This window comes from Podarcis melisellensis (assembly GCF_964234715.1).
Source record: "Podarcis melisellensis genome assembly, chromosome: 12".
Taxonomy (NCBI): domain Eukaryota; kingdom Metazoa; phylum Chordata; class Lepidosauria; order Squamata; family Lacertidae; genus Podarcis; species Podarcis melisellensis.
The window spans coordinates 36,427,545-36,453,415 of record NC_138544.1 but is presented as its reverse complement, the minus strand read 5'-3'; the positions used below and the strand labels follow the sequence as shown (position 1 = coordinate 36,453,415).

Below are 25,871 nucleotides of genomic sequence, written 5' to 3'. Positions count from 1 at the left end.
AAAAAACAATCGTGGTGGGGATTATCCTGGTTTGGACGAGATAGTGGCATGCTGGAGGAGAGGTGTTTTATCCCTTTTTCCCTGCAATATTTTCCTGATTGAAATCAACCCTATCTGCACCATTAAGGAAGACCTTCCATGGGTACCTTAGGAGTTACTGGCCAGCAACTTTCTGGGTAACCCCTTCTCCCTCTGGTCCGTGGTCCTGGTATATTTTGAAGGGGCTCATGATACTTTATAAAAGAAATTGAAAGTGATAGGAGATCTATTCAAGCATCTCTAGAATGTCTCTGCACCAAAAAAAAAAAAGGTGGAGAAGAGTTTCTGGCTTAGGATATGCAAGGAAATAGACATTCAACTTCATTAGGGTCCAAAAGCCACAGAGGACAAGTTATCATCAATCAAGAAAAGGCAAAGGTAGATCAGCATAGAAACATAACTATGATAAGACTGACTCTTTATCATCTCCGTATGATTGAGCGCTCAAGTTGCAGTGTGCCAAATACAAGATAAGGATAAGCATTGCTCAGTGAGTTTGCTTTGCCAGAGCCGTATTCTGCAAAGGGCCCTGTGACTTTAAGAGGTGCATAGAAGGCAGAATTGCACCAGGAGTAGCTTCTCCCAGCACAGAATGGAGTGTCATGATGGCTATGCTCCTTACCTCTGAATGCCAGTTGTTGGAATCACAAGTGGGGAGAGTGATGATTGCATCCAGGCATCTGGGTGCTCACTGTGATAACAGGATGCTAGATTAGTTGGGCCTTTGGCCTGACCCAGCAGGACAGAAACTGTATAAAAGGTGCATGGTTCTCAGGTGCTAAAACAGCCAACAGTAATATTGGGTCCAACATATATATTGGCCAGATTCAAATAATTATGTAATTTGTTCCCTAAATCTATGGGGCTGTAGATTTGTTTCTCCTCCCTCAAGGAGGAGAAACTTCTCCCTCTGCAGAAACTTCTCTTGAAACTAAGAATTGCAACAAAATGGGGGGAGGAGAATTAAAGGCCTCCAACTATCAAAGGGAAGATAAGACAAAATCTGGGAAATCTTAACTATGGAAATGATCTCACATCAATTAAAACAGGTGTGAGGAACATCTCCAGATGTTGATGACTACAACTCCCATCGGTCCCAGAAAGCATGGGCAATGGTCAGGGATGATGGGAGTTGTAGTCCAGCAACATCTGAAGAGGGCCAAAGTTTCCCCACACCTGAGTTAAAGCTACAGCTAACCCCGAATTTAGCAACTGCTTTATAGGGAAATGGTGTTTGGTTCTAGATGTAATCAACTTAGCTAACTGAAATTCTATTCACTGGCACTCTACTGATTAAAGTGTGTGTGTGTGTGTGTGTGTGTGTGTGTGTGTGTGTAGATGGCTAAAATGACATACAGGATTCTTTTATACACGTCTAAGCACTTTTAAATATATATTTTCTTTATTATTATAAATTTTATACAATTTTAACATCAGAAGGTTTTACAATCATAATAACCTATGTACAGTCAAGAGCATTTCTTATTTGTTTTCAGGTGTGCCAGATTTTTCACAAAATCCCTTATTTTGCTCTTCATTAATATTATTCTTTAGACTCCATCATTTTAACCTCTTAGGTCACATATATATCTTTGATAGTTTTCCAGATATGCCCCAATATCTCCCTCCCCCATACTTGTTACTTCCCTTCACCCATGTGAGATCTTCTTTACACAATATTATTCCTTGTTGTGTTAACCGAAGTTTATATTTATTATTCCATATATATTATAGTACGTCTTGTCTCCTTCCGTGGTTTACCTATTGCATATTAAATCTAAGCTCTAAATCCTAATCTTTCTATATATTCCTTTACACACTCCCACTCTTTGTTGATTTTTTTATTTGAGCAGCCCCTAATGGTTGCTGTTAATTTTGCCATCTCAGCAAATTCACAGATTTTAGCTCTCCATTCTGATATTTGTGGGTTTTTTTTCTTTTTTCCCATTTTTTTGCCATTAATAATCTGGCCGCTGCTGTTGCATAAAGAAATACATTCCTTTTGTCCTTGGGGGTGTCACTCGTTATTAAGCCCAGCAAATATGCTTCCGGCTTTTTAGAAATTGAACTCTTGAATATCTTTTTAAGCTCTTCATGTACCGATGTCCAAAATTGTTTGACCACCTTGTACCCCCACCACTTATGGCACATAGTCCCTTCCTCTGATTTACATTTCCAGCAGAGATTTGATTTAAAAAAATAAATAAATCCTTGCTAATTTTACTGGAGTGACATACCAGTGGTAAAACATCTTCATTATATTTTCTTTTATCAAATTGCAAGCCGTAAAATTTATATCGGTTCTCCATCTAGCTAAGTGAATTGTCTGGCCTAGATCTTGTGACCATTTTATCATTGTTTCTTTTATTATTTCATCTTTCAGTTCCCATTCCAGGAGTAAACTATACATTCTCGATATTCGTCTCTTATTTGGTTGTAGGAGTTCACCTTGTAATTTTGATGTTTTCTTTTCAAATCCAATTTTTTGTCTTCTTTAAAACAGTGCACTACTTGGTAATATTGTAGCCAACTATTACAGTAATTCTTAATTTCTTCATAGGGTTTTAATCTTACATCACCTTGCTCTTTAACTAATAGCTGTTCATATGTTGACCAACCCTTTCCCATATTTTGCTTTTTCATGTTTACAACTTCTAAGGGAGATACCCACCAGGGTATCTTTGGTTCTAAGAGCCATCGGTAATTCGCCTAAGCCTTGTATAATGACTTCCTGATTATATGCTTCAGGAAGTCCTTATTTACAGCCACCTTATCATAAACTAGGTAGGCGTGCCAAGCGTAGCGGTTGTTCGATCCTTCCAAGTCTAGAATCTCCGTCTTTCTTAGCATGACCCCGTCTTTAATCCATCCTAAGCAAGATGCATGATAATATAATTTCAAATCCAGGAGGCCAAGCACTTTTGCTGTGTCTGATTAACTTGAGCTTTTTCCTGAATATGAATTAGTTTATTAATATACTCTGTTATTCTAAAGTATATCCAAAAGAGTTGAAGTGGTCTTTAAAATAAAATAAAGACTTTAAATTCCAGTAAAAAAAATCTAGAGGGGGGGGGTTTCCACATCTAGTTTCCATGTGGCATCAGGACAGCTGTTCAAAAACAGCAGTCAAAAATTTCCCCATGCTACTGAAAACCCCTCGCTTCAGGCTCTTTGGGTCTCAGCCATCATCTGGGGATCAGCTGACTCATTTGTCTTTATATAGCTTGAAACTTGCCTTTTGAGGGTGGAAAAACGAGAAAGGGTTCCTGTGGACTATCTTTAATATAAACTGAACTGTTATCTACAGCTTTGGCTTGTTGCTGTAATAACATTGCTCCTTCCTTCCTTCCTTCCTTTGACATTGGTTGGAACGAAGTGTAATTAATTTCCAAATCAGGGGGAAGCCTGGTGTGTAATGAAAACAGACAGCTTCTGTTTGTTTGGGCTCATAATTCCCTCCCCTAATTGCTGGCAAAATGGCAGTGAAATCCACTGCAACAAGAGGAACAAAACTGTTTCTGCCAGGCCCAATCACTTTGTGTTAATTCAGCAAAGCATTTACCTTGTTATTTGGCGATCAAATGCAGGAAGCGTAGCTTTGTTCTGATGTGTCTGCATTTCTTTGGCAACTCCTGGCACCCTGATTCCTTGCACATCCACTCAGCTGAGGAATGGAAGCACAGGACACTATAAAAAATGGCTAACAACCCAATACTGGAACTGCTTTAAAGCATCCTAACTTGGGGAGATGTTTCTTGTTGTTGTTTTCCTTTCCATGGAAGTTCATTGAAAGGCTATTATGCAAGTCATGTAGGGTACCTCCAGACTGCCACTGTTTTTCAAGAGAGACCCAAGTGTGTATTGTCAATTTAGGTTTCTGCAATTAAAGTAGATGTAATGCTCTGCCGCCCCCATCTCAGCAAATCCACTTTAAAAAGAAACCCAGACTTTTTGCTGTTAGGAAAGTGATGTAGAAATGCACTGAAAAGTTTGGCACAAACAAATGATTAATGGAAAGACATAGAAACACCCCACAAATGAGATCGAGATGAGTGCTTGTTATCATATAACCTTCCCACAAACAAATCAGAATAAATGCTCGACAAAGACCGAATATAACCAGTGCTTTTTTTCCAGCCAGAGCGTGCCGGCGCTATCAGCAGCAAGTTATTTGTATGGCACTTTTTATATATACCTCCCTATTTAGAGGGGAATCCCATGCCCAAGTGCATGTAGTATGGATTATATTGTACATTGTGTGTACATGCCACTCTATATGGTGTATGCCAGCTATTCTTAAGTGGCTTCTTCTTTCAGTTTAATTGTCACGGACACACTTAAATGCACTCCAGAAAGCTGTGTCTAATTGCAGCTCAGTATAATGGAGACACACAGATGTTTCAGAAATGTGACACGGCATATTTTTAATTGAAAACACACGAGAACAGCCCTTAGTGCCTGGGATCACTAAGAAGATGGTGCTGCTCGGACATCTTACCGTGACAGCAGGATATTTCTTGCAGAAAGGTCAATATCATACTAGCCTAAGGATTAAAATTATACAGGTATGTCAGTCCCTTGGCTATGCAGGACTTTATGGGTCACATTATACCAGCATGTTTAAAATAAATCAGAAATCTATTAACAGCTGTGAACTGATATTAAGGTGGTTTATCCTTCCACTGTTTTCAGTTTGCATTCTACCCAAGACAAAGGTTTAGCACATTTCCAGTGGAGGCTGGTCCATTAGTACAAATGGGGCACAGAAAATGTGTGTTGTTGTTTTTTTAAAAAAATAATTGATTGCAGGCTTGTACTGTGATACAGGATTTTGACATGGAGCAGGGGGCAACAGCATGGGGCAAAGAGTTCAAGCCCATGCCTTTGCCTCAATCTGGATCTATGTGCAGTTGGAGCAAGCGGAAGCTTTCCCCATTTCCACAATGCAAGTGGTGTATGTCCAATCTGGATCAGAACCACAGTGTGGGGGTGAAGCTCCTGTAACACCCCCCACACCTCTCCCAGTGGTAGTTGTGTGCTCTGGATCCCTTCCCAATAGAGTTACATTTTAAAAAGCTTACACACAATTACCAATACCGTGGCTGCCATCATGGCTAGTTTAGCACTAGTGGCAGATGAGGTCCTGTGTTATTGGTGTGTTCCAGTATTTCCCCTCCGTTCTCAACATTTCTTTCATTAAGGCTTTCATGGAGAGTGTGCCAGGGTGCAGGCCAGGGCTGGATTTAGGTTTGACGAGGCCCTAAGCTTCTGGTGGTAATGGGGCCCTTTATATGTCCAGCTGTCCTTTGTCAACAACAAATTGTCATTTTTTGTGTTGAATATATGCTATATGGTAATTTATGGACCTAACAGGTATCTAAAGCTATTTGCACATAACAAAATATGTATTTTATCAAAGTAATTGATATAGAAATGAGCAAACTAGTGATAATTTAGGGAGCAGGCTGGCAGGCAGGGCCCATTACACCACAGGAGTCTACACAACACCAAACACTGTTGCTGTATGTAGGTTTTATTTTATTTATTTTGTATATTATATTTAGGAAACGTACATCCAGGTGGTTTTTTCCTTTAAATTTTTTTTGGGGGGGCCAAGAGAGTGGGGCCCTAAACTATAATTTGTTTAGCTTACACGTAAATCCGGCACTGGTGCAGGCATATCTGAAATAACACCATCTAACTTGTGAATGGTTCCTCTAGCCACTAGAGACTTGTGAATGATTCAGAGGGACTAAGAGGAGGGGTTGCCAGATCTTTAACAGCTTACATGCAAATATTAAAATCACCTTTCTACCTTCTTCAGCAGCCAATATGGGAGTCACCAGTTTGGTAAGCAGCAGGTGTGTTTGAATGCTGTTGTTTCTTGAACTGGAATTTGAATTGGTCTGGGGCACACCCAACCATTCCCTCGAAAACATGGTTCTGGTTGATGTTTACCTTTTCAGTGGTTTCATTTTCTTTTGTGGCCTAGGTCCGGGATGGTGACACTGAGATGGACCCCTTAATCAACAAGTTCTGTGGCAACAATACACTTCCATCGGCTATCACTTCCCATGGCAGCAACCTCTGGGTCAAGTTCAAGTCCGATACCTCAGTACAAAGATCTAGCTTCAGGGCTGTTTATGATGTCGGTAAGGAAAATGGTTTATAAATGCTGTGAGTCTTCACTTGGACCCAGGAGCAAATCAACTGAGCAAATCATTATCCCTTACCTGTGCAATGCCCATCTGTGGGGTGGGCCACTATATATTTTCTTCCATAGAACTCAGTGGTGTCTGTTGGTTTTTATAGGACTAGACATGAGAAAAACGTTGATGGAGCGAATTCAGGTTTCATTAGTCAATCTCTGTAAAGATTTATTAATCAATTCTAAAGTGAAATTCCATGGAAAACCTGAGATGTGGTAGAGTTGTAGCTTAGTGGTAGAGCATATGCTTTTTTGCGCAGAAGGGTTCTCAACCTGTGGGTCCCCAGATGTTGTTGGACTACAACTCCCATCATCCCTAGCTAGCAAGGCCAGAGCTTAGGGATGATAGGAGTAGTAGTCCAACAACATCTGGGGAACCACAGGTTGAGAACTGCTGGCCTAGGTCCAATTACTTGCATCTCCAAGTAGGACTGGGAATGACTTCTCCCTGAAGTCCTGGAGCTCCACTGCCAGCCAGGTAGGTCATATTGAGCTTTATGGACCAATGGTCTGACTCAGTATAAGGCAGCTTCCTAGGTTTCAATTACTTTTAAATAAAGTTGATAGGGAAAAGAGAAGACATTACCAGGTTCTCACAGGTCATCATGATGGAGCACACTATGGACTTATAGTAGCTATAAGTATCCCAGGTAGGTCTTAGCATAGTGATGGACCCAGGTTTGATCTTTAGCATGTCTAGGTAGAGTCTTCTCTCTGAAACCCTGGGGAGCCACTGCCAGTCAGTGTGTACAATATTGAACCTGGATCAGTAGTTTTGCTTGGTTTGAAATAGGATGGATTTGATTTAAATCATTTATTTACTTTTTACAGAAAGACTCATCCTTGCTGGTATAATCTTAATATTTACAACCAGGTGAAGGTTTCATTTTTGGAATAATAAATTTTCAGAGTAGTTTTTACAGTTATATAAAAAATTACTGATTTGGGTATACTATTAGAAATACATAGATAATTATGGAATTATTGTGAGGTTTAATAAGTTAACTGTTTATATTTGGACAACTTTTCTGGTGTACTTTACTGGAAGAAGAAAAATAACCATTTCTTTAATAACAATTTAAACAATTTATTTAACTAAAACAATAACATTATAGCATATGTATCCATGTTTGTTAACTGATGTGGTTAAACAAATTCTTTTTAAAAAAAAACTTAGATTGAGTTTTTTTAGACTGAAAAAATTAAAACAAATCCTTATTTCCTGATGAATAGCCTTTGGACTGTAATGTAACTTAAATAGAAAACTATCTTTAGAAAGAGTTTTCCCCCAAAAGCATTTTATTTTAAAAATCTGATTTAAATTTTTAAAAATCCGATTTATTTATTTTTTAAAAAAACACCCATTGATGTTTCTCCACCCTGGTTTGAAACTGCTTCCTAGTATTATCAGTAGAATTACTAATGGTCCATTTCTATTGGCAGCCTGTGGAGGAGCTTTGTCCGGTGAAGGTGTCATCAGATCACCCTATTATACCAGGCCATTGTCTCATTACAAGATCTGCGAGTGGATCATCTCTCAGCCAGAAGGCCATCGAGTGATTCTGAACTTCACTGACTTTCGGCTCCGTAACATCAGCAGTTGTGACTTGGATTATGTTGAGGTGAAGTGTCTTTTTTAAAAAAGAAAGAAACCCAAATATAAATCTTGGTTTACGGAGCTCAGTTTTACCAAAAGACAATTCTAAGTGTACTAAGTGCCAGTCCCTGTGAAACTGATGGGACTTTTATTCTGAGGAAACATATTTAGGGTTCAAATGAGGGAGGCAGGAATGAAAGAGAGACGGAATAGAGAACTTTAAAGTTGGGTGAATCTGTCCATTTTCTGTTTTTATTTTTATTTTCCAATCTTAAATACAGCTCTCCATGTTTCCACATCTGTTTGCAATTGTTTTGAAAGTCCAAATGAAAATTCATTAGTGAATTTCTCCAGAAATACACACATTTCTGTGCAATTTGGCTTACTATACACATTGCAAAACACCTCCCCGTAATGTAACGATTTTTTTGGTTTGTTGTTTTCATTAATTATGGGCACTGTACTCCAGCACATGCCTTTTTGCACACGTTACTTGGATGGAGAAGTGCACTGCAAATTTCAGAGAAGGAGAGCCGCATTTCGGTTCTGTTATTGTTTTGGAAAACATGGATTAGGTAGGGTCACCTTTAAGTGTGAAAAGAATAACAGTCCACTACAGTAGCACTACAGTAGGACGCGGGTGGCACTGTGGGTTAAACCACAGAGCCTAGGGCTTGCTGATCAGAAGGTTGGCGGTTCGAATCCCTGTGACGGGGTGAGCTCCCGTTGCTCAGTCCCTGCTCCTGCCAACCTAGCAGTTCAAAAGCATGTCCAAGTGCAAGTAGAAATAGATACCACTCCGGCGGGAAGGTAAACGGTGTTTCCATGCGCTGCTCTGGTTCTCCAGAAGCGGCTTAGTCATGCTGGCCACATGAACCAGAAGCTGTACACCGGCTCCCTCGGCTAGTAAAGTGAGATGAGCACCGCAACCCCAGAGTCGTCCATGACTGGACCTAATAGTCAGGGGCCCCTTTACCTTTACCTTTACAGTAGCTGAAGGACCATCGCCCACAGGTAGAGAGCAATTTTGCATGCAGGAGGTCCTTGTTTCAATCCCTGAAATCTTTGAGTGAAACCCTAGAAAGCCACTGCCAATCAGTGTGTAAATGATGATGATGATGATGATGATGATGATGATGATGAATTTATTATTTATACCCTGCCCATCCAGCTGGATTTCCCCAGCCACTCTGGTCAGCTCCCTTCAGATGTCTTCTAAAAGACAGTTGTCATTTCCTTGACAACTGATGGAAGGGCGTTCCACGGGGTGGGTGCCACCACCGAGAAGGCCCTTTGCCTCGTTCCCTGTAACCTTGCAGTGAGGGAACCACCGAGAAGGCCCTCAGCACTGGACCTCAGTGTCCTGGCAGAATGATGGGGGTGGAGATGCTCCTTCAGGTATACTGGGCTGAGGCCGTTTAGGGTAGGCATAGGCAAACTTGGCCCTCCAGATATTTTGGGACTACAGCTCCCATTATCCCTAGCTAACAGGACCAGTGATCAGGGATGATGCGAATTGTAGTTCCAAAACATCTGGAGGGCCAAGTTTGCCTATGCTTTGTTTAGGGCTTTAAAGGTCAGCACCAACACTTTGAATTGTGCTTGGAAACATACTGGGAGCCAATGTAGGTCTTTCAGGACCGGTGTTATATGGTCCCAGTGGCCACTCCTAGTCATAAGTCTAGCTGTCACATTCTGGATTAGTTGTAGTTTCCAGGTCACCTTCAAAGGTAATCCGACGTAGAGCGAATTGCAGTAGTCCAAGCGAGAGATAACTAGAGAATGCCCCACTCTGGCGAGACAGTCCGTGGGCAGGTAGGTCTCAGCCTGCATACCAGATGGAGCTGTTAGACAGCTGCCCTGGCCACATGGCCTGACTGTACAAGCCTGGTTCCTATGTATGCTTAATGTGACAGCTATTTCACGACTTCTGCACATTTGCCCCCTTGCAGGTCAGAGATGGAAACAATGTGAATGCTCCTTCCTTGGGGAAATACTGTGGTGAAACTGTGCCTTCAGTAATTCAATCTATGCGTAACAATCTATATATCAAATTCAGAGCTTCATCTGCTGAAAACCTTGGCTTCCTAGCTGAATACAAGTCTTTGGATGCAGGTAAATGTTGCCTCCCTTCCCCCACTCTCTCTCCTTTTGACTCCCCGCCATTGACACCAAATTACCTGGACTGATATAATGAAAAGCAATTAAATTGTATAATTAAATGCACTATTTCTGAAGAAAGTACAGTCCTTACAAAGGGCTTAAATGCACAATGCAAACGCTTTTATATAAAGTTAGAAAGTTTTAAACAAAAAAGCATATTATAATCAAACCGCTTTAAGGATTTATTAACTGTCTCCATAGCTGCCTTGTGATGCCTTGATTTATACCCTGTTTCCTCTGCGGTTATAGCATGTGGAGGGACTCTCACAGAACCAAACGGAATCATCTCAAGTCCTGGCTACCCAGCGATCTACCCACATGGTGTCAGATGTGCATGGAGCATCTTAGTTCAGCCTGGTTACTTGATCCGTCTGACCTTTTCATATTTCTACTTGGAATTTGATTACAACTGCAACAGAGATTACCTTGAAATCTATGACAACAGCACTATGACAACACTGGGGCGGTATGCATATATAAAATCTGCACTCTGATACAGCAGGTGTGAAGAGCTTTTGGCTCTCCAGATGTTGCTCCCATCATCTCTTTGCTGTTGACAGTGTTTGCTAAGGCTGATGGGAGTTGCGGTTCAGCAACTTCTGGAGGGCCAGAGGTTCCCATTACCTGCCATACATGCTAATATGGAGGAATAAATCCTATAGAATTCAGTGCAACTTGTGAGTAAACAGGTATACGATTGCATTGTAAGTGTACTTGATGTAGCCTGCTTATCACATCAAGCTGTTTTACAACCCTTTAAACCCTTCAGAGTGGCTGGGGCAACACAGACGGGCAGGGTACAAATTATACTGTCATCATCACAATCCACTATCTAACTTTAATCAATACCCTGTCCTTTCTTTGCCACAACTTTGCCAGCCATTCTCTTTAAGGTATGGTAAAACAGAACAGTCCATTTTTTCTGCTCCTTATTACTTTGAAGGCTAGAATATTAGCTGAACATTTTAAAAATGTATGGAGGTGACATACTCGGTTGCACATTTGTCCACCAGAGGTTATTTTATATTTGTTTATTTATTACGTTTATATCTCGCCTTTCCCCCAAAGAGCTCAGGATGGTGCCCATGGTTCTTCCTCTCCCCAAATCCCCACAACAACCCTGTGAGGTAGGTTAGCCGAGAGTTGGTGACTGGTCCAAGGTCACCCAGTGAGCTTTATGGGCAAGTAGGGATTTGAAAACAGGTCTCAAAAGGGGGTTGATCTAACAGGTCCATTCTATGCTATTTATAATTGTTTTGTCTCAGGTACTGTGGGAGGTCAGTCCCACCATCTATGACCAGCGGTGGCAACACGTTGATGTTATCTTTTGTGACAAACCGCAATATTGCCTCTGAAGGGTTCTCGGTTAATTATGTTTCGTTGAATTCATCTACAGGTACGCTTTGACAATCACTGTGTCCGGGACCAGTGTTCTTGTTAGGTTCCCTGAGACTGGCTTCTTGGGAAGCGGATGCTGGGGTGGGTGGGGATGTGTTTGCCACATAAGCTGTCCTGCAGCCCCTGAGCCATCTTGCTGACCTCAGGTGTTGTGTGGAGGTAGGTTCGGGACAAATAAGCTTCAAACAGCAATCCAGTTGGCTAGTGTGCTTAACAGCTGGCAGTCCCACATAGGGAGGAATGCAGCATTCAAGCCTGGCTGTAACTAGTAAAGGTAAAGGGACCCCTGACCATTAGGTCAAGTCATAACCGACTCTGGGGTTGCAGCGCTCATCTCGCTTTACTGGCCGAGGGAGCCGGCGTACAGCTTCCAGGTCATGTGGCCAGCATGACTAAGCCGCTTCTGGCAAACCAGAGCAGAGCACGGAAACACTGTTTACGTTCCCGCCAGAGCAGTACCTATTTATCCACTTGCACTTTGACATGCTTTTGAAATGCTAGGTTGGCAGGAGCAGGGACCAAGCAACGGGAGCTCACCCTGCCGACCTTCTGATCAGCAAGTCTTAGGCTCTGTGATTTAACCCACAGCACCACCCACGTCCCTCTGTCTGTAACTAGCCCATGATTAATTGAGGCTTGCCTTCTCCCAACAGGGCTGCAGCTAGTGACTGATGATAATGTCAGGGAAGAGGAGATCTTACTTAGTCCTTGGATTTTGAGTGAGCAAAGGCTGGCAAGGAATGTCATGCCTGGCAAATGCATTCACTCCAAGCTGCAGAGGGATAAAGATTCAATTTGAAATGTCCGTGGCTGAATGTTTCTAAACGGGCTTGCTTTTGAACTTACCCACAAAGGGTCTTTGTTTGGACTCCTTCTTTTCTCCGAGTTGGTAAAATTAAGTCAGTTAATTATGTTACTCTGTGCCAGTACCAGCAGGATTTCAAGTGCTGAGATTTTCTTCTATTGTCTGCAAAAAAAAAAGAAGAAGAAGATAGAGTATGTTCTGTAGGGGGGTGCAGGGTGAGTTGGAGGTTGCAAATATTAGGATAAAAGGACTCTTGGAGAAAGTAGCAAAACTCTTTTGACAGGGAGAGATCAAATTAAAAGAAAAATCATGCCCAATGCAAGACCCTTCATCTAGCTTTTAAAATTAGAATCTTGGCAAATAATGGATCTGAATTGTGTTTCTGGAGGAACAGGAGAGGGAAATGTCCCAGCTTTAATTTTCTGGGTTGCGCAATGATGCATAAGAAAGAGACAACAAAATGGTGTTTTAATCTTCCACTGGCTGTTTACACAGTTCAGCTTCCAGCAGCTTTTATTGCCCTTTCCATGAGAGCCAGCTTTGGACTGGCTTGGACTGGCAGGGATCAGAACCAGATGGGTCTAGCCATCTTCACACCCTGGCAGAGAAAGTTGTGCACTGCTACTCAGTACAATTTTACTCTCCCCTGGGCAAGCTGGAATTCATATACTGAAAATGGACGGAAGCTCAAGGTTTCTCCTAATGGTTAATAAAAGCACCAAGACATCAGGCGATTTCCTGTTATTGACAAAGATCACCAACCCAAAACTTTGTGCCTGCACTATTTATAATTGACATGGATAGCATTTAATCTAGGAGCTGGATGCTGTGTTACTGAATAGGGTACCTCTGTTCCAGTTAGGAAATGAAAAAGGAAGAGTTACTCTAATAGTGTTGGACAAATTTACATGGAAGGACATTAGCCAAGCAGGATGTTTTAGTTTTATATTCATCTGTCTTTAATCTCCTCTGAACACTGTGCAGCTCTAAACAAAATAAGTGCACTAGGCATTAGGCAACCACACCATCGTTGCTTAGGTTTCAAGATCCATCTTCATTTACTGTGGAAGAACTGCACAGAAGAGATAATATTTAAATTTAGAGTTAATTGGTTTCTTCAAGAAGAGAGGAGAGAGCGAGAGAGAGAGAAGCACATTTCCCCTTAACTATATGCACATGCTACTAGAAAGATAGCACATATTTTCACAAAAGACATTGCAATAGGAACTGCCCACCTACTTTGCAATGGGAAACCTCAAACTGGGGCTCCATCTGCACAAGATGGATATATTTTAGTGCTTGAATCAGGGCCTAGGTTTTCTCTCTAGCACAGCATTTCCCAGCTTGACATTCGACTAAGTAAGATCTCCTCTTGCCTGACATTATCATCAGTTACTAGCTGCGGCCCTGTTGGGAGAAGGCAAGCCTCAATTAATCATGGGCTAGTTACAGCCAGGCTTGAATGCTGCATTCCTCCCTATGTGGGACTGCCAGCTGTTAAGCACACTAGCCAACTGGATTGCTGTTTGAAGCTTATTTGTCCCAAACCTACCTCCACGCAACACCTGAGGTCAGCAAGATAGATCAGGGGCTGCAGGGCAGCTTATGTGTTCTTGATCTCCACCTCCCATCACCCCTGACTGTTGGATGGGCTGCCTGGGGCTGATGGGAGCTGGAGTCAAGAGAAGTTGGGGAAGGGCCACAGGTCAGAGAAGGATGCTCTGACATCTAGTGTTCTCTGAACCATGTGCCTGGGTCGTTTTTGCTCCTGCCGTTATCTCTCGCTAGCTATGTGAACCTGTCCTGATTTGGTCTTCCAGAAAAAGCAGAAAAGAAAACAGCGGAAAAGAACTTGGTTTAAGCTGAGGATAAAGTCCTTACCATCCCTTGTTTTTTTTTTTTATTATTATTATTAAAAACTTTTTTTTGTCTAGATGAAATTTCTTTAAGTCATATATAAATAGATGAAATCTTCTTTGAATCTTCGGTCTTGAAAGATGCATTTTAACTTAAAGCAATAGCAAAGAACAAGCAAAAATAGTTCATTTTGGGGGGAGGTGGTGGGTTAGCAACGGGTTGTTTCCAACTCTTTGTAACCTATGAAGATCTTTTCAATGAGGCCAAGATTTCCAATGTCTTTTAAACATTGCCTGTCTGTTTCGTTCCATTTCCTTTCAAGTCTGTTCACATGAATACACGGAGGCGTCCGGTGAGTTAACATCTCCAAACTATCCTGGCCACTATCCCAACCGAATGACATGCATCTACAGGATCCACGTGGGGAACAACAAACAGATTGCTTTGCACTTCACCAACTTCTCTTTGGAGGAAGGGGCCAGGTGTTCAAGTGATTACGTAGAACTCAGGCAAGTTTCTGAGATCTTCATAGTAATACCTGACAGGTTCATGAATCCACTTCACCTTGTAATGTACCTAAGATGCTCCCTCTTCCAGCCGGTATCCCTGAACACCATACACTAAATATCCATTGCAATGTAAGGAGCTGTCTTCTACCTGGTCAGGCTGATTGTCCATCAACCCCAGTACTGTCTACTGTGATTGGCAGCTCACCTCACCTCCCTCCAGCTGCATTGCTGCTGCATAACGGGACAGAGAGGGCAGTGGCAGTGAGCTTGAATACCATCACTGGGGAGCTGTGGAAAACCCCTGCCCCACATTCCCACCAACTGAACCTCTTTTGGTGATTGAACACACAGCATGGTTTCCTTTTAACCATCATTGTGCGGTTCCTCTTGACTGCAGAGATGGAGGTTACGAGACATCGCCATTGCTTGGGAAATACTGTGGCTCAACGTTGCCTCCAGTGACAATCTCCCAGAGTAACAAACTGTGGATAAAGTTCGAAAGTGATTTTTTGCATACGAGCACTGGATTCTCAGCTTATTGGGATGGAACATCAACAGGTAAAATCAGGACGCCAGATAAAGAAAGTGGTGTCTATTACTGTCAGGTAGGGAGGAAGATATTTGTTTCTCTATCTTGTTGGCAAATCCTTCCTGAATAAAGCTCTTTGGCCTTTCTTACTGGGATCTGTGGGTGAGACTATAATCAGGTCCATTTGCCTGCTGAGGACAGCAAACAGGGCCTCTTCAGTGGTGACGCCACAATGGTGGAACTCCTTCCCAAAAGGGGCCCACCAGGGTTCAGTTATGCCTCTGCTAAAGATGCTGGGGGAAATGTAGGCAGGCAGGAATAGTTTTGGGTTTTAATATTTAGAATGTTGCATGCTATAATTTCTTACATTAATGGTGTGACCTTTCCATAAGCCATCTGGGCTTTTGCTACAGAAAAAGCAGAGGACTGTATACATGTTATAAATGTGTAAATCTGTAAAATTGCTATCAATTGCAGTATTGAATGCTGTTATATTGACATTCTTAATTTGGTTTTATAGATATTCATAGATTGATTTTATTGCATCCTAAGCCCCCTTGATGCATCTTATGGAAATACTGTCAAATAAGTAAATAACTAGTTGCAAGAAGGGGCCATGAAACTGCTGGTCCATTAGGTTGAAAGGAACACTGCCTCACCAAATTAGGCTGCTTTATGAGAAAGGGCGTGACGCGGGTGGCGCTGTGGGTAAAACCTCAGTGCCTAGGACTTGCTGATCGTATGGTCGGCGGTTCAAATCCCCGTGGCGGGGTGAGCTCCCGTCGTTCAGTCCCAGCTCCTGCCCACCTAGCAGTTCGAAAACACCCTTAAGTGCAAGTAGATAAATAGGTACCGCTTTATAGCGGGAAGGTAAACGGCATTTCTGTGTGCTGCACTGGTGCTGGCTCGCCAGCTGCAGCTTCGTCACGCTGGCCACGTGACCTGGAAGTGTCTTCGGACAGCGCTGGCTCACGGCCTCTAGAGCGAGATGAGCACGCAACCCTAGAGTCGGACACGACTGGCCCGTATGGGCAGGGGTACCTTTACCTTTACCTATGAGAAAGGGCAGGGTATAAATTCACTAAATAATTCTATGATTCTACAATCCCTTGGGAAAATTTATGGTCTCTTCTTAATGGAAGTGAAATTACTGATGGGGGTACCGTTACTAGGGGCAGGACTATAGCCCAGCTTTCCTTCCTCAGTGATGATACTTTGGTCTCTTGCCACTTAACCTTCAGTCACATTCTTGGTATCATCCAGAGCCACTGATTTTCAAACTACCAGTTCCCTGAGTAGAAAATGTTGTATGGCATATACCACTTTCCTCCAATGTGGATGCGAAATGTTAAGGATTTCTCCCTTACTGGACATGCACTTTGGACGTTAACAGAGGTTGGTCAACGTGGCTGAGCTGTATTTTCTTTAAAACAAAAAAATTCCTTCCAGTAGCACCTTAAAGACCAACTAAGTTAGTTCTTGGTATGAGCTTTCAAGAAGTGTGCATGCACACGAAAGCTCATACCAAGAACTAACTTAGTTGGTCTTTAAGGTGCTACTGGAAGGAATTTTTTTGTTTTGACTATGGCAGACCAACACGGCTACCTATCTGTAACTGTATTTTCTTTGTACTTGTTTTTAGGTTGTGGTGGAACCCTTGCAACTTCTTCTGGAATCTTTACATCTCCCAACTATCCATTGCCTTACTACCACAATTCAGAATGCTACTGGCTCCTCAAGTCAAGTCATGGAAGCCCTTTTGAACTCCAGTTTGATCAGTTTCACCTAGAGTCTCATTCAAGTTGTCAATATGACTATGTTGCTGTATGTACGATGGCTTATTTCCCCCCAATAAGGTTGATTATCCCCAGGGATGGTCAGTAAGAATCATGGCACTATGTAGCTTGCCCTGGAGCAGCTTTCCTCAGCTTTCAGCCCTCCAAATTTGTTGGACTACATCTCCCATCACCAGTAGCCATTGGCCATGCTGGCTGGGGCTGATGGGAGTACTAGGGACTGTTCTAGAGATATTAAAAATGTAAAAAGAGACCTTCAGCACCAATAGAACAATTCTCCACTAATGACCAGTTTACACAATGCCTTTTTTTCTTTACAAAAATATTCCAAGCCACCCAGTGCCTGGGGGAAGGTTCCACCCTGGTGGCAGGAACTGTTGCCCATAGCTATGTATGGATGTCATTTCCACCCCTCATTTTCCCATTACTTAGTCACAGGGGACCCAGCCCTGGAGTTGCAATTTCCCCTATCCAAACTTCTTCCTAATCAAGAACTTTTCATTCTTGGCCATATTGGGGACTTTTACTCTATATGCAGTCAGTCACTATGGTTGGTCTCAACTGTTCTAGGAAAGAAGAGTGCAAAGCAGTAAAGTAGAGAAGAAAAGAAAAGAAAAAAGAAAAGAAAAGAAAAGAGAGTCCTTCTGGTTGCTGTCCGAGTTCCAGTTGCTCCTTTTAGCCCCAAGAATGAGACTATAAATGTGGCTAAAGCAAGAATGGGGAGCCCATGGCCCTTCAGATGTTGTCCAAGTCCCATCATCCCCAACCATCCAATATACCAGTGGGGCTGATGGGAGTTGGTCCAACAGCATCTGGAGGTCCTCAGCCTTGGCTTTCCCCTTAGCTGCTGATTCCAGTGTTGGGACCACTATCATGAAGTGGGGGAACAGGGAAATAGCTTCCCTCTCTAATAATAATAATAATAATAATAATAATAATAATAATAAAATTTATTATTATTTATACCTCGCCCATCTGGCTGTTTCCCCAGACACTCTGGGTGGCTTCCTGGGTGGATCAAGTTTGGAAGTCAGTAGTCAGTGATTTTCTCCATGCGATGGCGAAGGATGGGCAGGGACTTCAGTCGATGTTCCTTCATAAAGTGTGCCATCATTTTAAGAAATTCTAGAATGCAATCTGCCACTTAAATTTCGCTTCCACAGAGAGCTGTCTTCTATAAAGATGAACATTTTTCAGCCTGAGCGGGAATGTGTCTTGCACATCAGGCTGTTAGCAAAATGCTTTAATGAATTATAAGAACAAAGGCAGTGAGTTCCCTAACAAGAACTCCATTGTCTGTCCATATTCAAATTGTTATATAAATGACCTGAGTATTTTTCTTAATAATTAGAGCATTAGAATATTTTTTTACCCCCTGGTGAATGTCCCCCCCCCTAAAAAACAACAACAATCAGCATTCAAATGCTGGACATTCCAGCCACTTCTGTTATTCCTGAAAGCACATGTGAGTCTAGCAAATATTTGAACAGTCAGCATTATCCTAATAGTGCTTATGAGCAGGGTCATGCCGAAGTTTTATGAGGTTTGATTCTGATGAAAATTGCCATGTCATGGTGGTCGAACCAAAAGTCCCTTCCATTCTTTCATACACCATTCCAGTACCTGTGTGTAGCCACTGGCCTGGTTTGCATGACTTTGTAAGTCAAACTGGGCTCCCAGAGAAGAGCCTGAAACCACTTTGCTTCTAACCACGGGAACGCTTGGTTAAAGTGTCTCCTTGCTAGCCACAAACTGCAACCAGGAAGAAACTATGGCTGTGTTTCATGTTTAGTGAGGAGAGAGCTTAACTTTGAGACCAGGTTCAGATCACACACTAAGCCAAACCTCATCTCCACATGGCATGGGATTTTTTAAAAAAGCCAGGGCGGAGCAAAGTAGCTGACAGCTGAATGTCCGCAGGGTTCCAGTAAGCCATGATTTCACTTACTGTAGCATGGCATGCAAATACAACCATGGTTTCTCTGCAGCTACTTTTGCACCCGTTTTCTTGGTTTTACTTTTCATCATGGTGTCATCCTGGCTATTCGGATATCGCATCAGGAAAAGTGGCACATAAATACAGCAAAATAAATAAATTACAGCACCAGGATGAAATAATTGCCAAAACAGATTCAGGTAGGTAGCTGTGTTGGTCTGACACAGTTGAAGTAAATTAAAAAATTTAAAAAATTGTCCAGTAGCACCCTAGAGACCAACTAAGTTTGTTCTGGGTATAAGCTTTTGTGTGCATGCACACAAAAGCTTACACCCAGAACAAACTTAGTTGGTCTCTAAGGTTCTACTAGATAATTTTTAATTTTAAAAATTTATTTATGCCAAAACAGAAACATCCCACAGCAGACATCTCATGGTATAGTGAATCAAATATGTGTCTGTCTAGCCTTGTGTGAGTTCAATTAGCTGTACCCCATGGATTGTACAATAGGATTGCAGTATGTTCAACATGTGCTCATTTGCATACATTCTTGAGGAAATACGAGATTAATTCCCACTGCACTGCACATCTACTCCCTGCTAAAAATTATCTATAATCAATTTAGCAGTCATCTAATACTGTTTTTACTTCTATGTTTCTATTGTCCTATAACTATATAGGTCTATGATGGCAACAGTACCAATGCTAAGATGCTGGGCAAATTTTGTGGTGACCAGATACCACCCACCCTCCACTCTACTGGGGACAGTTTGTATGTAAAACTGAGGACAGATGTCACTTTGGGAGGTGGAGGTTTCTTTGCTCGTTATAAGCAGAGTAAGTACTAACAATTTGATTTCCGTAACATGAATATGGCAACCATTTCTGGCTATCTCTGTGCGCGTACCTTTGCTGTTCCAAGTTAAAAAGTTCTTTCCTCATTTCCATTTATTCAAGTATGTAATGACGAGACCAAGAAACATGACCATGAAGCTGAACTTCAGACCAAATTTTAACCCCTAGTTGCCATGTTTGGCCTGCAGGTCAGAGGTTCCCCACCCTTTCTATATAAGATACACTGTACCCCATTTTGTTCCTTCTCTATTTTTTCCTTTCCCCTATCCCATCTTTCCCTCCCTCCCCACCCCCCATAAAAATCATGAATAAAAAAGAAATCAGCATGTTGGTAGTACTGCTGCTGTGATCCAGCTTGTTATGAAGATTTGCTTAAACCAGAAACTTGTCCTATGAGACAATGATGATAAACTGTATATAATATATTGTCTGGGATGGACATAGCGGATGTTTTAAGATAGCTTTCTTTCTTTCTTTCTTTCTTTCTTTCTTTCTTTCTTTCTTCAAATACATGTTTATAAGGCCACTGGGATTTTTGGAAAGAGTGTTGGGGGATATTACATAAGAGATGATGAATAAGTAGGATTCTCCTCTACAAAATATCTGTTACTCTCATTGTTAGTTATAGACATTACAGTTGTACCTTGGTTTTTGAACGCCTTGTTACTCGCACGTTTTGGCTCCTGAATGATCTAAACCCAGAAGTGAGTGTTCCGGTTTTTGAACTTCTTCTGGAAGCCAAATATCCAACAGGGCTTCTGCAGCTTCCGATTGGCTGCAGGAGCTTCCTGCAGTCAACCAGAAGCTGTGCTTTGGTTTCCAAACATTTTGGAAGTCGAACGGACTTCTGGAAGGAATTCTGGTCAACTTCCAAGGTATGAGTTTTGGTTGATGCTTTGAAAATATAGAACAGAAAACTTTAGAAAGTATAACCTTTTTTTCAAATGTTTTTCACAAGTTTGCCAGGGTGTGGTCATTGCCAACCGTAGCCAAGGCATCTTGGAGAGTTTGAACTACCCTAATAAGTATCCTCCGGATTCACTTTGCACCTGGACCATCCAAACTACAACTGGCAATACACTCAACTACAGCTTCTCAGACTTTAGCACAGAAGGAGGAGAAAACTGTGGGCGTGACCATTTAAAGGTATGAAGAAAATATTTCCTGTTTTGCATATGGTGTTGAAAGAGGATCTACAAAAAAAAGGAACAAGGGCAAATCAAGAAGGAACTCTGTTTGAGTTATCAAAGGGGAAGATATTTGAGCTTGAAAGAAGCCTACAAAACTAAATGCTGATTCACACTGTGTTTGAAATGCATGACTTTTTAACATGGATAATTTGTAAAACTGCACACCCTCCCAGAAATGCCCTTTGCCTCTTTTTATTTTTTATTGAATTTTTAAGCATACAGTACAACAAAAAACAAACTAATCTGAATAAAAAGAAAGAAAAACAAAGCCCTCTTTCACAGGTAGATCTTAACCCTTGTCTCACACAGAAGGCGTAGACCCTCCCAGCTCTCACCTGGGAGCTTCCCTTTCTTCTCCCAGCTGCTCAATATGGAGAGATCTTCCCTTCCCTGCCTCTCACACAGGGTCTCTCACCAACCAACCATCACTTTCATCTGCAGAAATGCCCTTTTTTTCTTCTATTTTTTCTCGGGCTGCCACTGGTGAATGCATTTCTACTCCTCCACTTTATGTACATTTAGAAAATATCTTAATACTTCAGTGACACTCAAAGCAAACATTACCACCAGTAGATCTTTGTTGTTGTTTTTGACTTTCTACAGATATAGTTAGTGATTTAAAGCTTGAGGTAAGTCTCCAAGGCATTGGTTCCTCTAAAACATGGGTTGCCAATGTTGCACCCCTGGGGCACCAGGTACCCTCAGAGGCCTTCCATGGCACTCAGTGGGGTCTCCTCATCAGCTCCTTCTAGTCTTGAAAGAATCATTCTGTTGTAGCTAATAGAATGTGCTGAGGTGTGTGCTTGGTCATGGCGTGTGTGGCCCATGGCAGTTCCCTAGTTTGCAAATAGGGATGGGGAGACATTCAGTTCACTTTTTTTTAAAATGTTAACTTGCCGTATTCGCATTTTCTGAAACACAACAAGAACCAGAGCACAGCCCCCACTTTCAAATTTGCACTTCTCCAAATTTTGCAATGCAATTATCCAGCCAAGTTGTCTTCTTCTTTGGTGATCACTCATAGCCAAGTAAGATTGTCTTCCATAAACACTGTTTTAACGGTGAGTCTATAAGTGATTGTGGAGGCCAATTCTGGATCCACACATCCTTCCACAGTGGGGACAAAGGTTTCCGGATGGGAGTTGATCACTGTGAGGGTTTACTAAGCATGCCTTCCTCTTAGTATGTTTCTCCCTTTTGTCCTGAGTTTGAGCATCTTCAGAGCCCATGACACCTTTGAGAAAGGCTCTTCACCAATTGGAGAGCTTGCAGGCCAGTGTTTCCCAGTTGTCGGTGTTTATATTACATGTTTAAAAGAGTTGCCTTGAGACAGTCTTTAAACCTCTTTTGTTGCATTACGCTTTCCATTTTTAAGTTCTGAATAGAATAGTTGCTTTGGAAGACGATAATCAGGCATCTGAATAACATGACCAGACCAATGAAGTTGATGTTGAAGAATCATTGCTTCAACACTGGTGATCTTTGCATTTTTGTAACGTGTACAAAAATGCATATGCTAGGATGAAGTGTTGTGTAAATGCATATATCCAGGAAAATAATACACAAAAACACATATTAGGGGGAAATGCTGTGCAAAAATGTGTATGTAGTCATACTTCGGGTTACAGACGCTTCGGGTTGCGCAATTTCGGGTTGCGCACTGCGCCAAACCTGGAAGTACCGGAATGGGTTACTCCCAGGTTTTGGCGCTTGCACATGCACAGAAGCACTAAATCGCACTTTTTGCATGCGGAGAAACGCTGGATCGCAACCTGTGCATGCTCAGACGTGGCCCTGCATGTTGCGAACATGCTTCCCGCATGGATCACATTCACAACCCAAGCGTCCACAGTATTAGGTAAAATTGCAGAAAAGAATGTGTGTAGAAGAAGAAACTTGAATGAGAATTATGGTGTAAGTGTGTTTTCCCCTCAATCATAAACTGATGTGGAAATGTGGAAAACGGAATATCAAATTGGCACAATGAGAAGCTGAGAGAAACTGAATGTGGCATATTCATCCAACCCCATTTGTGCCCATGGACCTCAAAATGTTGGCAAGCCCTGCTCTGAAACCAGGGAGACCAATGCTTATGCATCTGATCCTGACATGGTTAAGAAATTTTCTACCTGGCAATCTGAAAGCAGAACTTAAAACCGCCATAGTAATGTAAAGGATGCAAGAGAAAGATGGTCTCTAATTACATCAAACCTCAGATGACTAAAAGCTCCAAATGCTTCAAAATGCCTCCATGAGGGTGGTTTTACTCTGAGACATGCAAGTCCCACAGTGAATGACTAATAGCTTATTTTTAGTTGCAGTTTTTCTTCAGCTGCCACACCCTGCCTTTTCAGGGCAACGTGATTAAAATGTACAACGGGGCAACTGTGAAGTATCAGCGTAGCTAATTCAGTTGCTCCCATTTTGGTTTTGGTTGTGTGTGTTTTTTAACAAATGTCCTGGTGTATTTATTGTGAGCCTTAGAAATAAGAGGCTTCATGCTTCAATGGCTTGCAGAATCATAGAATCGTAGAGTTGTCCAACCCCCTGCAATGCAGGGATCTTCAGCCCAACGTGGGGCTCAAACCCATGGCCATGCTCTACCAACCAAACTATACTAGCTATTGCATGTAGCAAAATACTAGTTGGGTATAACAAGCCTGCAGTTAATTCAGATGGAATACTCAGTAGAATTATGGGAATGTTCATAGGTTTGGTATTTTTGGTTTGATGTGCCGTAGTCTCACTTAGAACCATAGAACTGGCGAGGTGGAAGGGTCCCCCAAAAGCCATCTAGTCCAATCCATTGCAGTGGAACAAACACAACTAAAAAATCCCCGACAGATTGCCATCCAACCCCTGTTTAAAAACCTCTAGTTAAGGAGAGCCCACCACTTTCTGAGATAGTTTCGTCCACTGTTAAAAAGCTGTCTGATAGTCAATGAGAGCCAGCAGAGAGAGAGAGAGATGGGTGTTCTCAGATGTATCACCAGCATACATCTGTCCCTGGAGGAACCATAAAGGAAGCCTGCATTAACCTCTCTTAATATACTTGGAATCCTTGCATGTTTGTAAACTGTGGCTCAGCCACTTTTTATCACCGCTTAACCCAATTGAACTATGGGATTTGCTCCCACAAGATACAGCGATGGCTGCTGACTCTGACGACTTTAAAAGGGAATTGGATCAATTCCTGAAGTATAAAGCTACCAATCCTATTGGCCATTAGAAATGAGCAAATCTGCCAGTTTCATTTTCTCATTGTTCCAGTGTTACGTTCAGTATTCTGTATTCCCACACAAGTTTGCAAAAGTCCTCATAAATACTCACCAACATTTTAGTTCAAATTTCCCCTAATATACACAGGTTTGTATGCATTATTGCAAAGTATTTCCCTCTAGGATAATGTCCTGTTGTATATTATTGTTACAAATATATGCATGTTTATGCACACTTTACATCAGTATATGTATTTTTGTACTTAGGAGACCAGCACTGCAAAATTCAGAAAAGTACACACACACACACACACACACACACACACAGAGAGAGAGAGAGAGAGAGAGAGAGAGAGAGAGAGAGAGACCCACACCCCACAGCGTAATTTCATTTTTGAATGGGATTTGAATCCATTTCCCCAACTGTCGCCACTGCATCTCTACTGGTCATGATGGTTACATGGTATCTCAAGGATCAGATATCTTGTGCCTCTGATTAGCAGTCATGGGAATCACAAACAGGAGATAGCTACTGTGCTCCTCTTCCGTTTATGAAATTCCCAGAAATATCTGTGGGAAATGGGAGACTCTAGATACAATTCATTCTCTTTGAGATATAAAGCATGTTTTAAAACCAAAGTGATGTGAAGCAAAACTTGGAGAGGTCAAGTGATTGGAATGAGCGAATTATTCACAAATTCCTTTTCACTTTGAAGGGGGAAAACTTCACTGCTAAAAAATGCAGCTTTCCTTCTGAAACTATGAGAAGGCAATCTGTGGTATTTCCTGCAGGATGGTTTAGAATGGGCACAGGGTTGTGCCAGTGCAGTTCTCAAAACAACATCCTTGGCTTGGGTGCATACTGACCTTTAGCCTGCCTAGCAGATCAATATCAGCTCTGTTATATTTGCTAAGGATTAGCAGAATTTAATAGCTTTGTTATTCACCCCTCTCAGAGAGCCAAAGAATGCCAGCTCATCGTGAATATTCCTAAGATATTTATGAAATGAAAACTAAGTCGGTCTGAAAAGTAGACTCTGCTGGAGGCTGCCGAAGAAACAAAGAGGAAGGCTAAATCTGCAAATTTCAAACGGCAGGCCGGAGGAATAGCTGATGCTGTTGCCAGTGGTGCAGCTAGATAATTTTAGTTCCTGAACTCAATGGGCCTCCTCTCTGCTTAGATGTCCTTGTGTGTTTCGTTCAGTTATGAAGCACACCCTCCAACAACATCTGGAGGGCCGCAGATTCCCCAGCCCTGGTGTAAGTCATTTAGCAATAGTTAGAAGATGAGAAGGATGGTGACTCAGTCATGGTGTGCTTTTTAATCAACTGCTTCCTCTTTATGCTCTCACATTCTCCAGTTGGGGTTGCCCATCTGTACCGAAGTCTCTGTCGGGCATTGAGCCATTATATTCATTTCCTCTAGCTGAGCATTTCCCAAGACAAGGATATATTTCTGTATGGGTATAAAGCAGCAGCTGGACCTATTACTGCTTTTTGCTAACCCCTGGAGTGCCTGTTTGGTGAGCTGCCATGTGGAGCAAGGCCAAATATGCCCAAATTCAGCCATTCCTCAAAATTCACCCTTCTCCAAATTTTGCAATACAACTATTCTCCATTCAAGGACCAAAATGCATATACTTGGATAAAGTGTGTGGGAAAGTACATATATTAATGAAAATAACATATAATAGCACACAAAAATGTAAGTGTCAGATGTGCCATTTATTATGGGGTTTTTTAATGCAAAACTCTGGGTTCAAGGTCTTTT

The 25,871-nt window shown here is 41.9% G+C and overlaps 1 protein-coding gene across 1 annotated transcript in view; it reads left to right on the top strand.

Annotated features, from left to right (window-relative positions):
• CUBN (cubilin) overlaps positions 1-25,871 on the top strand; it is a gene marked incomplete at its 5' end in the record, with an annotated part of 131,004 nt that overhangs the window by 26,914 nt on the left and 78,219 nt on the right. The window contains 10 exons of the mRNA XM_081930943.1: positions 6,032-6,191; positions 7,691-7,869; positions 9,797-9,959; positions 10,257-10,473; positions 11,273-11,403; positions 14,390-14,576; positions 14,974-15,134; positions 16,748-16,929; positions 19,518-19,674; positions 20,651-20,838. Of these exons, the coding sequence (XP_081787069.1) occupies positions 6,032-6,191; positions 7,691-7,869; positions 9,797-9,959; positions 10,257-10,473; positions 11,273-11,403; positions 14,390-14,576; positions 14,974-15,134; positions 16,748-16,929; positions 19,518-19,674; positions 20,651-20,838 (1,725 nt within the window). The remainder of the gene's footprint in view (positions 1-6,031; positions 6,192-7,690; positions 7,870-9,796; positions 9,960-10,256; positions 10,474-11,272; positions 11,404-14,389; positions 14,577-14,973; positions 15,135-16,747; positions 16,930-19,517; positions 19,675-20,650; positions 20,839-25,871) is intronic.